General features: G+C 47.9%; 1 protein-coding gene across 1 annotated transcript; it reads left to right on the forward strand.

The window, feature by feature from the left end:
• The first annotated feature begins 2983 nt into the window (after positions 1-2983).
• On the forward strand, positions 2984-5870 carry ZCCHC3 (zinc finger CCHC-type containing 3). The gene has a single exon (XM_045529519.1). It carries the CDS (start codon positions 3184-3186, stop codon positions 4390-4392), a length of 1209 nt encoding a protein of 402 aa, XP_045385475.1. The 5' UTR covers positions 2984-3183; the 3' UTR covers positions 4393-5870.
• Positions 5871-13223: the final 7353 nt, after the last annotated feature.

Raw genomic sequence — 13223 nt, forward strand, 5'->3', positions numbered from 1 at the left:
AGCCTGGCAGGATTTGCTTGCATGGTAATGATTTAGACTTGGCATCTGCGGTTGAGCAACTTGGAAACCATCCGGTCGGACACCAAGCTATAGTTAACAAAGGGCTTCTTTGCTGGCAGGGTCTGCAGAGAGTCTGGTAGAACCTACTGATATCACAGGAGGTGTTCTTGTAACTATGTTCCAACTCCCTTCCCATGCATGTGCCATGTCCAGTGGCAAGGCCGGTCTCAGAAAAAATGTCAAAGAGTTTATCCACATGGACATAATACTGGACTTCTGATGGTGTCCCCTTCATGCATTCTACCAGCTTCTCATTCCCAGCCAGTTACCACAATGCTGATCCAAGCCAGATTCTGACAGTCAAGTGCCTCTTTCTTCCTTTGGCCTTGGCCTCCTTCTCCTGGGTCACTTCTCCTGGCTGTACTTCTCTTTGGTGAAAAGATTGCAACTTGTGACCTTGCTTTCTAACAGCTGTTGCAGATATCCAAGGAACAGCTCACAGATATGTCCCCCCCTGCATCCCAGCCTTGCCAAAGGCCAGTATCTCTTCCCTCTGGGACAAGATTACAATACCAGAGAATAAGCTTTGGAGGCAGGTTTATAGCCCAGAGAGTGTAGACGCCCATGTTAATGGCATACTATTGGAAATAAATGAGAAGCAGCAAAGCTCACAAAAAGAACGATTTCACTGGGGTGGGATAGAACATGGTGGGTCAAACATGAGTCAGGATTCCAATCCTAGCTTATCCTTGAACAAGTTGCTTCACCTCTCTGAACCTCAATTTACTGGTCAGTAAAAGAGGGAAAATAATGCTTACTTCATTGGTTTGCTTTAAAGATTAACATGCTATTGTAGCAAGACTGTCAATGCCCTCCAATACCCATTCTACCCTTCTATAGTATTAATATTTTTGCAGAGACAGGGTCTTGCTATTGCTCAGGCTGGTCTCAAACTCCTGACGTCGAGCGATCCTCAAGCCTCGGCCTCCCAGAGTACTAGGATTACAGGCATGAGCCACGGCACCCAGCCCTGATCCTTACAGACATTTGATTATGTGACAGTTGCATGGGGTGAGGGCATAGGGTAAGAGGAATGAAAGATATCATTTAAAATACATAGATTCTGTTTGGTTTTGTAAATATCCTCCTCATGGGAAAACTTGAACAGGCAGAAAGAATAAAAGAGTGGAATGCATGAATCTAAGACTGATGTTTCTGGTAATGGTGAGTTCCAAGTATGATCACAGGAATGTGTGGCTGAGAACGGGTGGAGGAAAGGTTTCTGAGAATATAAAGTCTGGGAATTGGAAGGTGCAAATGGCATAAGAGTCAATAACGGTGGCTTCCCTGAGACCAATACCTGGAGTTGAGGTGAAGGGAAAGATGGTAAGCTGAGAATGCACAAGGACTCCAAAATGCGAAGTAAAACTGGAAGATGTGGGAGAGAACCAGGAAAGAATGTAACACCAGCAAAAAGAAGAATAATCTTTCCTGGGAACCTACTCTGGACCAAACTCTTCGACGCAGCTTATCTCCTTAAATATGTGAGAGTAAATATTAATATGCAGTCCTAATAGGTTAATATATGTGTGTAGCAGATATTAATATATCACTAGTCCTCTGACAGCAGATATTAACATCTTTTTGTTATGTATGAACACACTGAGACTATGATACCTGTGGCCACTGGCCCAGTGTGACAAGGCTGAGATTTGAAGCAGCTAGATTGCAACTTTGGTCTCCACAACCTACCTTTTCTTTCACTGCAGATGGAAAGGTCACTGGATGACCCCAAAATGCACACAAATATGCCAAAGAAAACAAAGCTGACAGGAGGAGGTGTTAAACCATCCTCTCAACCATCTAAATGTATCAGTGCCTCCAAATGCTAGTTGAGACAGATGAGAGAGGAACAGAGATGCTGACAAGTGCTGACTTTAGCCAGGGAATCTGCTGTTAACAAGGCTTCCTGGAGAGGCTGATGCAAACAGTTCTTGATTCACAAGGTCAGAAGTAAAGTGGTTAAAGAAATACAAGCTACATACACATGCCTATAAACTCCACAAGTGATTTAACTCCTGTCTCCAAACCCTTGCTTCCTTATCTGTAAAGTGGGTATAATTACACCATCATTTTTTGCAAGATTCCCACGTAGTAAATGTCAAGACTGCCTTGTTGAAATAACAGGAAAATAATGATTTTCTAATAACAGCTAAAGATTAATCTTATGAGCTCTCTGCTTTCTCTGCTGGCGGGCAACCTGCTGGGACTCTATTTTCACAAGCCTCTGAAGGTAGTGAGATATCTCACTTGATTGTTCAGTTACAGGTTGATCTTTACCTGTTATTAGAAAATTACTATTTTTCCGTTATTTCAACAAGGCCGTCCTTACAATAAAGTCTGCAGTATGCTTAGCAAAGTACCAGGCACTTAAGAAGCGCATAATATATTATAATCTTCATCGTGAGTACGATGGAGTTCTTTTTAAAAATCAAAACAATGGAATATGACTTATTTGTAAATGTACCGAAAAATAAGGGCTGGCGAATGGATAAAGGTGTAGTGTGATAAAGTTTAGTAAAATTTTAATGATAAAAGCTAATGGTAAAATGTTCACTGTAAATTCTTTCAACTTTCGTTTGAAAATATTCATAATCCAAAGTTGGAAAAAAATAACGCATGGTGGTACGCTTTGGGGGAAGGGAGAGCTAAGTTTTATTATTATTTTTTTTTAATAGAAGAGGTACAAAGAAAACAACTAAAACGGGCGAGCGCTTCCTCAACTCTGCCCCGCCTTGGGGCCGCGGGCCGTTAGTAAAGCTGCTGGAATGAAATCGTCGAGGGCCGCTTGCGAAATGCCAAATCCTCGAGAGCGAGGCCGCAGGCTGCCAAAGCCGCGCGGGGGACAGGGACGCCTCCGAGCGCCCCAGCCCAGCGCGGGTCGGGGAGGTGGGGCCGGAGCGAGCGCTAGCGGAAGAGAGGCTGGGCCGTTACCGGGGCTCGGGGACGGCGCCGGCCAGTATGCGCCGCATGTAAATACCTCGGCGGGGGGTGAGGGGCGCGGGGGAGAGAAGCGTCGAGTTTCAAAAAAAGACCAAACCCACAAAGCCCGGGCGGGCGGGAGCGCGCGATGGGCGCCCTTTGGCTGCGGGCGCGAGTGGAGGATGCTGGGAAGGAGGTAAAATGGCCACCGGCGGCGGCGTGGAGGAAGAGAGGAAGCGGGGGCAGCCGCAGCTCCTGCCCCCTGCGCGGCCACCGGCCCGGGGCGAGGAGGCTCAAGGCGGGCGCGAGAAAATGGGCTGGGCCCAGGTGGTGAAGAATCTAGCCGAAAAGAAGGGCGAGTTCCGAGAGCAGCGGCCGCCCCGGCGGGAGGAGGAAAGCGGCGGCGGCGTCGGCGGCGGGCTGGGCGCCCCGGCCGGCCTGGCCGTGCCGGACCTCGGCGACTTCCCCCCGGCCGGCCGCGGGGACCCAAAAGCTCGCCGGAGAGACCCGGCCGGCGAGGCGGCGGACCCCCGCAAGAAGAAGGGCGCTGCCGAGGCGGGCAGAAGGAAGAAGGCCGAGGCGGCGGCGGCGGCCATGGCGGCCCCGTTCAAGCCCAGCGAGGCCGAGGACGTGGCTGAGCGGCCCCTCCAGGACGAGCAGGCGGCGGCAGCGGGCCCGGGCAAGGGTCGCTTCCTCGTCCGCATCTGTTTCCAGGGAGACGAGGGCGCCTGCCCGACCCGGGACTTCGTGGTGGGCGCGCTTATCCTGCGCTCCATCGGCATGGACCCCAGCGACATCTACGCTGTCATCCAGATCCCGGGCAGCCGCGAGTTCGACGTGAGCTTCCGCTCGGCGGAGAAGTTGGCCCTGTTCCTGCGCGTCTACGAGGAGAAGCGAGAGCAGGAGGACTGCTGGGAGAACTTTGTGGTTCTGGGGCGGAGCAAGTCCAGCTTGAAGACGCTCTTCATCCTCTTCCGGAACGAAACGGTGGACGTGGAGGACATTGTGACCTGGCTCAAGCGCCACTGCGACGTGCTGGCCGTGCCCGTGAAAGTGACCGACAGGTTTGGGATCTGGACCGGGGAGTACAAGTGCGAGATCGAGCTGCGCCAGGGGGAGGGGGGAGTCAGGCATCTGCCGGGGGCCTTCTTCCTGGGAGCCGAGAGGGGCTACAGCTGGTACAAGGGGCAGCCCAAGACGTGCTTTAAATGTGGTTCCCGGACCCACATGAGCGGCAGCTGCACGCAGGACAGGTGCTTCAGGTGCGGGGAGGAGGGGCACCTGAGCCCTTACTGCCGGAAGGGCATCGTGTGCAACCTCTGTGGCAAGCGAGGACACGCATTTGCCCAGTGTCCCAAAGCAGTTCACAATTCCGTGGCAGCTCAGCTAACCGGCGTGGCCGGGCACTGAACACCCGCCATGCCTGCCAGGGTGAACACACAGCCAGCTTACCCCTCTTAAGTGCCAAAACTTTTTTTTAGACCATTTTTTATCGTTTTTGAAGGAGATCTTTTTTAAACCTACAAGAGACATCTCTCTATGCCTTCTTAAATCGAGTTTACTCCATTTCAGCCTGATCTGAATTGGTGACTGTCATCAGTAACGACTACCGTGAACTGTAGTGTGCAGATGTGTCGCCCCTCCCTTTTTTAAAATTTTATTTTCGTTTTTGTATTTTTTTTTCCTTTTACTTTTTACTGCTCCCTCCCCATACCTTGTTTTCTCCCTGGATTTTCATCCTTTGGGCTGCCTTACTCATCTTTATGCCTCGGCACTAGATACGGGGCCCAACACGCGGTAGGCACTCCATCAGTGTTTGTTGAATTGAAAACATTGTTGACTGTGGCTTCTGTCAGAGTGTCTACCTTTTGCAGCTCTTCCCTTCCCCTTTTAATTTGCTGCTTCTAATCTATGTGGTCTGAGAATTTGTGAAACCAATGTTGTTAGAAGTGTATATAATCTGAATCAATAAGCTCTGAATGGTGGCCGAGGGCCTCTCTTGTGGCATAAAGATTCATGGACTTTGTGACAGCTCTTCTGGTGGCCCAGAAGCCATTTTTCATAGAATCATGGAATCTAGAGTAGTCCTGCTGGAAAGGACCTGAGAATTGGTTCAGACCAATCCCTTGGTTTTCCAGCAAGTGAAACAGGCCCAGAGAGGTTAAATGACTGGGTCAGAATTCACATCGCTGTCTGGTGCCAGAGCTAGCCTATAGTAGAGTTCCCTGACCCCAAGCCCGGTGCTCCGTCCACTACCTCTCACACTTCACAACAAATTTCCTCCACACTTGAGGGCCCAGAAAATCTGATCTCTCCAGAATGATGAGCCCAGGGGAATGCTGAGAGATCATCTGCGGAGGGCGCAGAAAGAGAAGGTTTAGCAAGGACTTCTTGGCTCTTGGGAGATAAGAAGGGACCAAGGAACAAACTCTGGAGTGCATTTGTTGCTCCCTGGGGTGCCACATGTGGATTAATGTCTGCCAGGTTCTTTGGAGGCCTTACCCTTTCCCATTCATTGCCACCAGTAAGAAGTGGGGGTGCCCCTGAGTAAAGAAACCTACCAAAGGTTTACATTTGCACCTTACCCTCAATAGCTAGGAACCCTAGAGAAGCAGCTAGCCGAACTCATCTACAACCTCCTGACTCTCGGGAGAAGGATTGTTTAACCTGGAATTGTGAGTGAGCTGTTAACTCTGAAATGTACCTGGGAAACAGGCCAAGTAAGAGGTCATGGGTCAACTGTTAACCAAGTTAAAGTAGAAAAGACAGTACACTGCTTTTCTTTTAGTTTTTGTCTTTGCTATATGTTTTTTTGCTATTTCCTTGTGGCTTAGAATGTAAAATTGAGTGTTTTGTTCTGAATAAATATTTATCTTTTGTATTGCTAACACTGGTGCACTGTTTCCTTTCAAAGTTAGATGCACAGTTACACTGACTAGTTCAATCCCTACTTCCCTATACACCATTTGTTTGCTCTGCAAATTTCCCACCCCTGCAGGTGACACTTAGCACCTGCTGTGTTGTGCCGGGCCCTCTGGAGCTGTTACATAAACTCAACTCATCGCAATCACTTAGCACACTGTTAAAACTCAGCTTTTTAAGCCCTAACCCACCTCCAAGGAATCCGAATCACTGGAGTGGGTGAAATATTTTTAAGTAGTCATCTCCAAGCTGATGGGCAGCCAGGTTTGAGAACAGAGTTCTGAATGGTATAAAACAAGCCAGCCAGACTCTGCCCTCAGGGAGATTACAAACCGTGAGAAAGAGGGAGGGGGATGCTTCCTCTTATAGTTATTGTAAGTGCCATGAGTGGGATGCAAAGTATTCTTGGGTTTTAGAAAAATGTTCTCTTACCCTACAAGGAAGGAAGACAGAAAGGGGATGGGGGAAAGGGAACGGAAGGTCCAGGAAACTTCCCAGATAGCAGAATCACTCCTCCAAGCTAGCCCCTGGAGATTGGGCCTGCAGGCAGGATCCAGTCAAGGTCTCTGGGTCCAGTCCCCTGTAGACCTCAGACCCCTGTAAACCCTCTGAAGGACTTCTTTCCAGCTCAAAATGTTAAGGTGATCTGATCTTAAGAGTTAAAAGTTCCCAACATATTGACACTCTGACTCAGTGATGCGAGGATATTTCTAGAGCTGATCTGGAGTTGGGGCCTGGTGAGCTCTTGCCAGTTCAGCCCCTCTCCTTCCTGTCTTCCAAAGCAACCAGACCCTCCCATCCCTCTTTCCCTTCTCTGCCAGCGATTTCCCTCCCTCTCACAGGGCTGGAGGCCAGAGGCCGGGAGAAAGCCTGTATTCACCACACTCCCCACCCCCTTCCTCAAAGCAGGCACTGTGCCAAGGAGCCTCGGTGGAAAGAACCTTCCCTCTCCTTGCCCCTCCCCCCACTCTCCGGGAGGGAGGAAGAAACTGTTTCCCTGCCCATCCCCCACAGGATCCGCTCTAGGGCCTCCCGCCTGGCGTTCCAGGGACAGCCTTGGGCTAGAGCGCAACAAACTTCCCCCAGCTTCCTTTCCCCATCAGGCAGCCCCCAAGTTACAATTCTTCACTGTTTATGAGCTCCTGGAAAGCGTGCACAGATCCCCAGACTGAGGCTGGCTGACTAGAGTACATTTATTCATTCAGTTTCAACCAATACTGGGGGCTGGTAGAGCCAGACCCCCGAGCAAGGCACTCTGCACACCCGGCCTTGAACAAGACAGTGCACTTGCAGCGAGAGATAACAGAGAAGTAACGTGCAGTCTACGAAGCTGTGGTCCTCGGCCCGTTAGGAACTGGGCGGCAGAGCTCCCCCCGCCTTCCTGTCCCGCCCCCCCTAGCCAATTGTCTTCCCTGAAACTTAGGGGGGGGGCGTGCGCAGCAGGAGGTGAGCAGCCCTTCATTTGTTTTTACAGCTGCTCCCCTACCCCCCCCCAAAGGTTGGAGACCACTGATAAAGCATTTTAAAATATTTGGTCTCAAAAAAAAACCCCAACCAGTATAAAATTGTCTGAGGTAAAGGTTTCCCTAGAAGAGACGATGTCTTGACTGAAATCTGCAAGGTAAGAACCAGGCAAAGAGGGAAGAGATACCCAAGCAGCCGAAACAGCCTGTGCACAGACCTGGAGGCCAGAGAACACGCGGCATGTTGAGGCTGGCTGAGAGTCACAGAAGATGTGGTTGGGGAACAGTCCAAGAGGAGGTGACAGAGGTTGTCGGCCATATTTAAGAAGGTTGGGGCCAGACGCTGGGGCTCATGCCTGTAATCCTAGCACTCTGGGAGGTCGAGGCAGGAGGATTGCTTGAGGTCAGGAGTTCAAGACCAGCCTGAGCAAGAAGAGGGAGACCCTGTCTCTACTAAAAATAGAAAGAAATTAGCCAGACAACTAAAAATATATAGAAAAAAGTAGCCGGGCATGGTGGCACATGCCTGTAGTCCCAGCTACTTGGGAGGCTGGGAGGCTGAGGCAGAAGGATCGCTTGAGCCCAGGAGTTTGAGGTTGCTGTGAGTTAAGCTGATGCCACGGCACTCCAGCCTGGGGGGGCAACAGAGTGAGACTCTGTCTCAACAACAACAACAAAAAGAAGGTTGATTTTTGTCTTCGGAGCCTCCAGTCTGGCATCTCCATGCCATTCGTTCTTTCAACACATGTATGTTAAGCACCAACTCTACGTGGGCCCTTTCTAAGCAATGGAATACAGCAGTGAGCAGGATAATCAAGTCCCTGGGGCTCAAATTCTAGAGTCACACAAATGTATAATTATAGGCTGTGATAATGCTTTGAAAGAAATACACAAGGTGAAATCCCTGTTTAACAAGGAAAGCTGATTCATTCCTAGAGGTCAGGGATAACTTCCCAGAGAAAATGCTTGAACTGAGATAGAAAGGATATATAAGGAGTTGAGAAATGGGAGTAGGGGTTAAGGATGGGAGAAAGAGTATTAACCTAGGCAAAAGGGACAGCAAGTTAAAACAGCCCTATGGTGGGAGGAGACACGACCAAGTCTAGAAACAATGAAGTCCAGTGTATCTGTCTGGGTTTGGAAACAGAAACCACCATAGCTACTGAAGAAAGTGATGGGCCCTAGGCTGGGTATTAGGAATGACTCCTAGAACACCACAGAACTGACCTACCAGGGAAGCTACTACCTCTCTGTCAGAAGGACAGAAGTCAGAAAGACACACTGCTGAAGCTGCCAACCAAGGACAGAATGCTGGTACCCGAAAGCCATTGCCAATGCCAGGCCAGGGCAGTGCTCAGTCCTTTCCCTGCCTCCACAAAGCCAGAGATCTCTGTGCACCTCTCCACAGCCATATTTACAAGTAAAAGCAGCCAAAACTGTCTGGCTTACTTCAGCCTTCCTTCCACCTTCCAAACATCATGCAAATACATCTAATCGCTGGAGCCCTAGCTGCAAGAGAATGGGAAATGTTTTAGATTTCCAGCATTTGTAGCAGAGGAAGGCACATAGAGTGGGGACAGTTGCTGTCTGCCAATGGACCATATCCAGCCCAACCAGTGAGACCACGATGCAGGGAGGGAGAGGGAGCTGATGACATAAGATAAGGCTGGAGATCTCGGGGACATCTGGTAGGCCATGTTAAGAATGTGGGTTTGAGAATGGTGAGGAGCCATTGGAGGATTTTTAAGCTAGAGTAACATGATTAGGGTTGTGTTTTAAAAATATCATTTGGGATACTTTGTGGGTGAGAGAAGAGCCCAAGAGGAAAAGGAGTACCGTTTACTCAGGTGAGAGATGACGATACCTTGGACCTGGAGGTGGAAATGGACAGAGAGAAACAGCAGTTTAAAGAGATATTCAGGAGTTTAAGTCAACAAGATTTGGAGCTGTATTTGACATGGGCTGGGAGAAGATTAAGTACCAAGGCTGATGCCCAGGTTTCCAGCTTCTGCAATTGGATAGATGGTGGGGCCTTTCCCTGAGATGCGGAGAAAAGGAGAAAATCCAAGTTTGGAGTGAAGGTCTTGAATTTGATTTTAGATGTGTTCGGTTTAAGGTCTCCATAAAGGATGTGTAAGAGGAATTGTGGTGCAGGTGGTTCGGTATACACAGATCTTAAATTCCCAGGACAGTTTTGGGTTTAAGGAGTCGTATAGCAGTGGCTTTCAAACTGTCTCACCACATTCCACAGTAAGATAGACATTTTACATTGCGACCACCATACATATGCATGTGTGTATTTATATCTAAATCTGAAACGTTTCCCCAACAATATTTGCCCTGCATCTGATGCACCTTAGCACTTTATATTCTATTGCTTTATCCTTTTATAATGCTTATATGACCTGTTAAATTGATTTCACAGTCTCCTAACAGATCATGAGAGAAAGCAGAGGGAAAAAAGATTACACCAACTCAGATTGTACCTTGAGTGACTCTGAGAGTTTGCACTGATGGAAGGAAATACAGGACAGCCAGAAAGGGAGAAGGAAAACAAGAGCAGGCAGAGGCATAAACCAAAGCAAGTGGAAGGGGTTAACAACTGTATTGAAGGTTGCAAGAGGTCATAAGATCAGTACTGAAGAGTATCCGTTGTATGGGCTAATGCAGAGGTTAGAGGAGGGTGATGGGGGAGCAGGAGACAAACTAAGGAGCAAATGATCTTCCTAAACTGTCATCCTGGCACTTTGATCATTTTACTCCTATGTATGTCTCATCCTCTGGAACTCTCTCTTGCCCTCAGAACTCAGCCTGGCACCCAATTCCTTTCACAAGAGGCCCCTGGACTCATTCTCAACCAAACATACATCCTGTTTTGTCAACTCCAGGCATGGCTGACAAAGAGCAGGAAGAAGTGCAGTGTGGCTGGTGAGTGGAGTAGTACAAGACCAAGCTGAGGGTGAGCAGGGGTCAGATCAGACCAAGTTGAGGGTGCAGTTCCGTGGGAGTGCACCAAACATGTGCAAAGCCACTGATCCATACGGCACCACTTGCTGGCTTGTCAATGACTAAGAAGATTTGGGGGAGGACACTACACGTGAAAATCAACACATTTGTTATGGAGGAGAATGCAAGCTTTGCAGGGTTTTTAAATAAAACATGGACTAACATCTTTGGAAACTAAGACTAAACTCTGGCACTGTCTTAACAAAATTTAAAATTCACATAATCTTTAACACAGCAATTTCCTTTATAGGAAATAAATCTATAGATAAACTTGGACATGTCCACAAAGATGTATATACCAGGATGCTAAACTGCAGCATTACTTGGGGTACGAAAGACTGGAAATAACATTGCCTGTCAATAGAGAACCAGTCTCACATGCTATGGCATATCCAAACAGTGGAACACAATGCTGCTGTTAAAAAGAACCATTTTATGTGTATTAATACAGAACAATCTCTAAGACACATAATTTTAATGTAATCCCAACTACTCAGGAGGCTGAGGCAGGAGGATCACTTGATTCCAGGAGTTTGTTGCTGCAGTGAGCTATGATCAGGCCACTGCATTCCAAACTGGGTGACAGAGTGAGACCTCATCTCTAAAAAAATAAAATTAAAAAAAAAAGCATGGTATGTATAGTTTATATTTTTAAATGATGCAATAAACATATATATGCTTATTTATGTATAGAATAACTGAAAGAATATTAATGAAATTGGTAAATGTTGTAACTTCTGAGAACTGGATATTTGGGGTTTGGGATGAAAGGGAAATTTATTTTCCACTGTATATCCCTATTTTTTAAAAAACTATTTCATGTATTATTGCTAACAACAACAAAAATCTTCTAACAACAAAAATAAATGCAACACACAAGACTTCAAAGAAATTCCTGTAGGCTTTGCAGAGACAGGAGCCCATTTCCTCTGTCTTTAAAAATAAGAACTTTGATGGAAAAGTTGAACCCTACAGTAGCCAACTCGCTGTTCTCCCTGCTTCCAAGCTTGGTTTTCTTCAATCCCCAGGAATCCACCCTCAAAGGAAATCTGATCACATTACTTCCCTGCTTAAAGACATTCAAAGATTTTGCACCCTCCCTGGGGCCCACCATGCCCTATCTGACCTGTCCTGCCTCCTCTGGGCCTCCTCACTTGCCAGGCCTCACCCTGACTTGACTTCCTGTTCTTCCCTAGCTGATGATTCTTGGAATTAGACCTCTCCCTCCCCACCCATGGTGAACACTTACCTGCCAGGGTGATCAGCTCTAATGCCACTTCCTAACTGCAGCCTTCCCTAACATCCTAGACCAGACCCTTACACTTCCCTAGCTCCCTGGCCCGTCCCAGCAGTTACTGCAGGTGTAATGATATGTTCCATGGTTTGATTGACATCCGCCTCTGCCTCTCAACTTTGAGCTCCCTGAGGGCAGAACCCATGTCTCTTTTGCTCAGGGGTGTAGCTTCAGCAATTAGGACTGTGCCTGGCTTTTAGCCCTACAAATATTTATTGCATGAATGATCTAGAAATTACTTGGCAGAGGTTGCAGATCAGGACATGTGTCTACTTTTCCTTCTTTAGTGATGTTCAACGTATCCCTTAGCATACCTGTCATGGACTCTGCATACTGAAGAAGGGGTTATTCATTCATCTTTAAAAAACAAATTCCCACCTAAACATTTGTACCCCCATAATATGCTGAAATAAAAAAAAATGAATTCCACCCCTCAGTCTTTCCACCTTTGGTAAGGGTTTCCTTCAGCCTAGGAGGTCAGGCCCTTGGTTTACCAATCCATCCTCCTCTATTTCTCTGAGGACATGAAATCACCAAGACTCAGCTAGTATGCCTCCTGGCACAGGGCGGTGCAGGGGAGCAGCACCAGGCTCCTGGATTCCAAATGTCTGCGTTTGAAGCCTGACTTCCACACTCCTTTAGCCCTGGCAAGAGTGGCCCCTACCCTGGGTCCCCCATTCTCCTCCCCATGGGATGAAGATTCCACAGACACAAGAACTGCCCACCCAGAGTCTGTGCCTACCTCTTCTAGAACATGCTCCAAGACCCCGTAACTCCCTTCCAAACTCTCACTAAGCTCATTTACAGGGCCTTCATGGGCGTCATCCCTGGGTTCATCTCACCTGAGGGCAAACTACACTGCCTGATGCACACTTTACACACCTGAGCCTGGCCGCAAGGTAGCTGTTTGCAGGGGACAGCCTGGACATGGAGGCTGGGGTGTTCACTCATGCATGTTAGCTCCCTCACTGATGAGATGAGAGGTAGCTGGATGAAGGCTGGATACAGGATCCAGACGATGGCTCTCCTTGGGCCAACACAGTCTGGCACAGAACTCCAAGGGTCCGAATTTGAACCTGGCCTTCTAGGTTGTTATGAAAGTATAGCCATCAAGGAGAATGGAACATATTTTAACACTAGTGAGACTACTGTATAACTTCTAACTATGTAGAGACATATGGCCTCCAATTACACTATTATCCTTCCCCCACCAATGCCCTCGTTTGGTTCTGTCATATCTTCACAAATAAGCTGCATAACCTCTCTGAGCCTCAGTTTCCTCAGCAGGAAAATGGGTTTGATGGCAATTCCCTCATCAGGGCTGGTGGGAAAATGAAATAAAACAATCTATGTCAAGGGCTTGATAGAATGCCAGGCCTTCAGGATACAGTAGCTCTCATTGTTATTTTATCCTTTATTTTATGTCCTCTGGCTATCATCTGCCATGATTTTTCTATATGACATGTACACTGGTCTCTTTTGCATTGTTTCCACACTGCTGCTCCCTCCTCACTCCTTACCCACACCTCCAACCTCCCCATTCTCTTCCCCTAGTC

The sequence above is a fragment of the Lemur catta genome, chromosome 17, assembly GCF_020740605.2.
Source record: "Lemur catta isolate mLemCat1 chromosome 17, mLemCat1.pri, whole genome shotgun sequence".
NCBI classification, from domain to species: Eukaryota; Metazoa; Chordata; class Mammalia; order Primates; family Lemuridae; genus Lemur; species Lemur catta.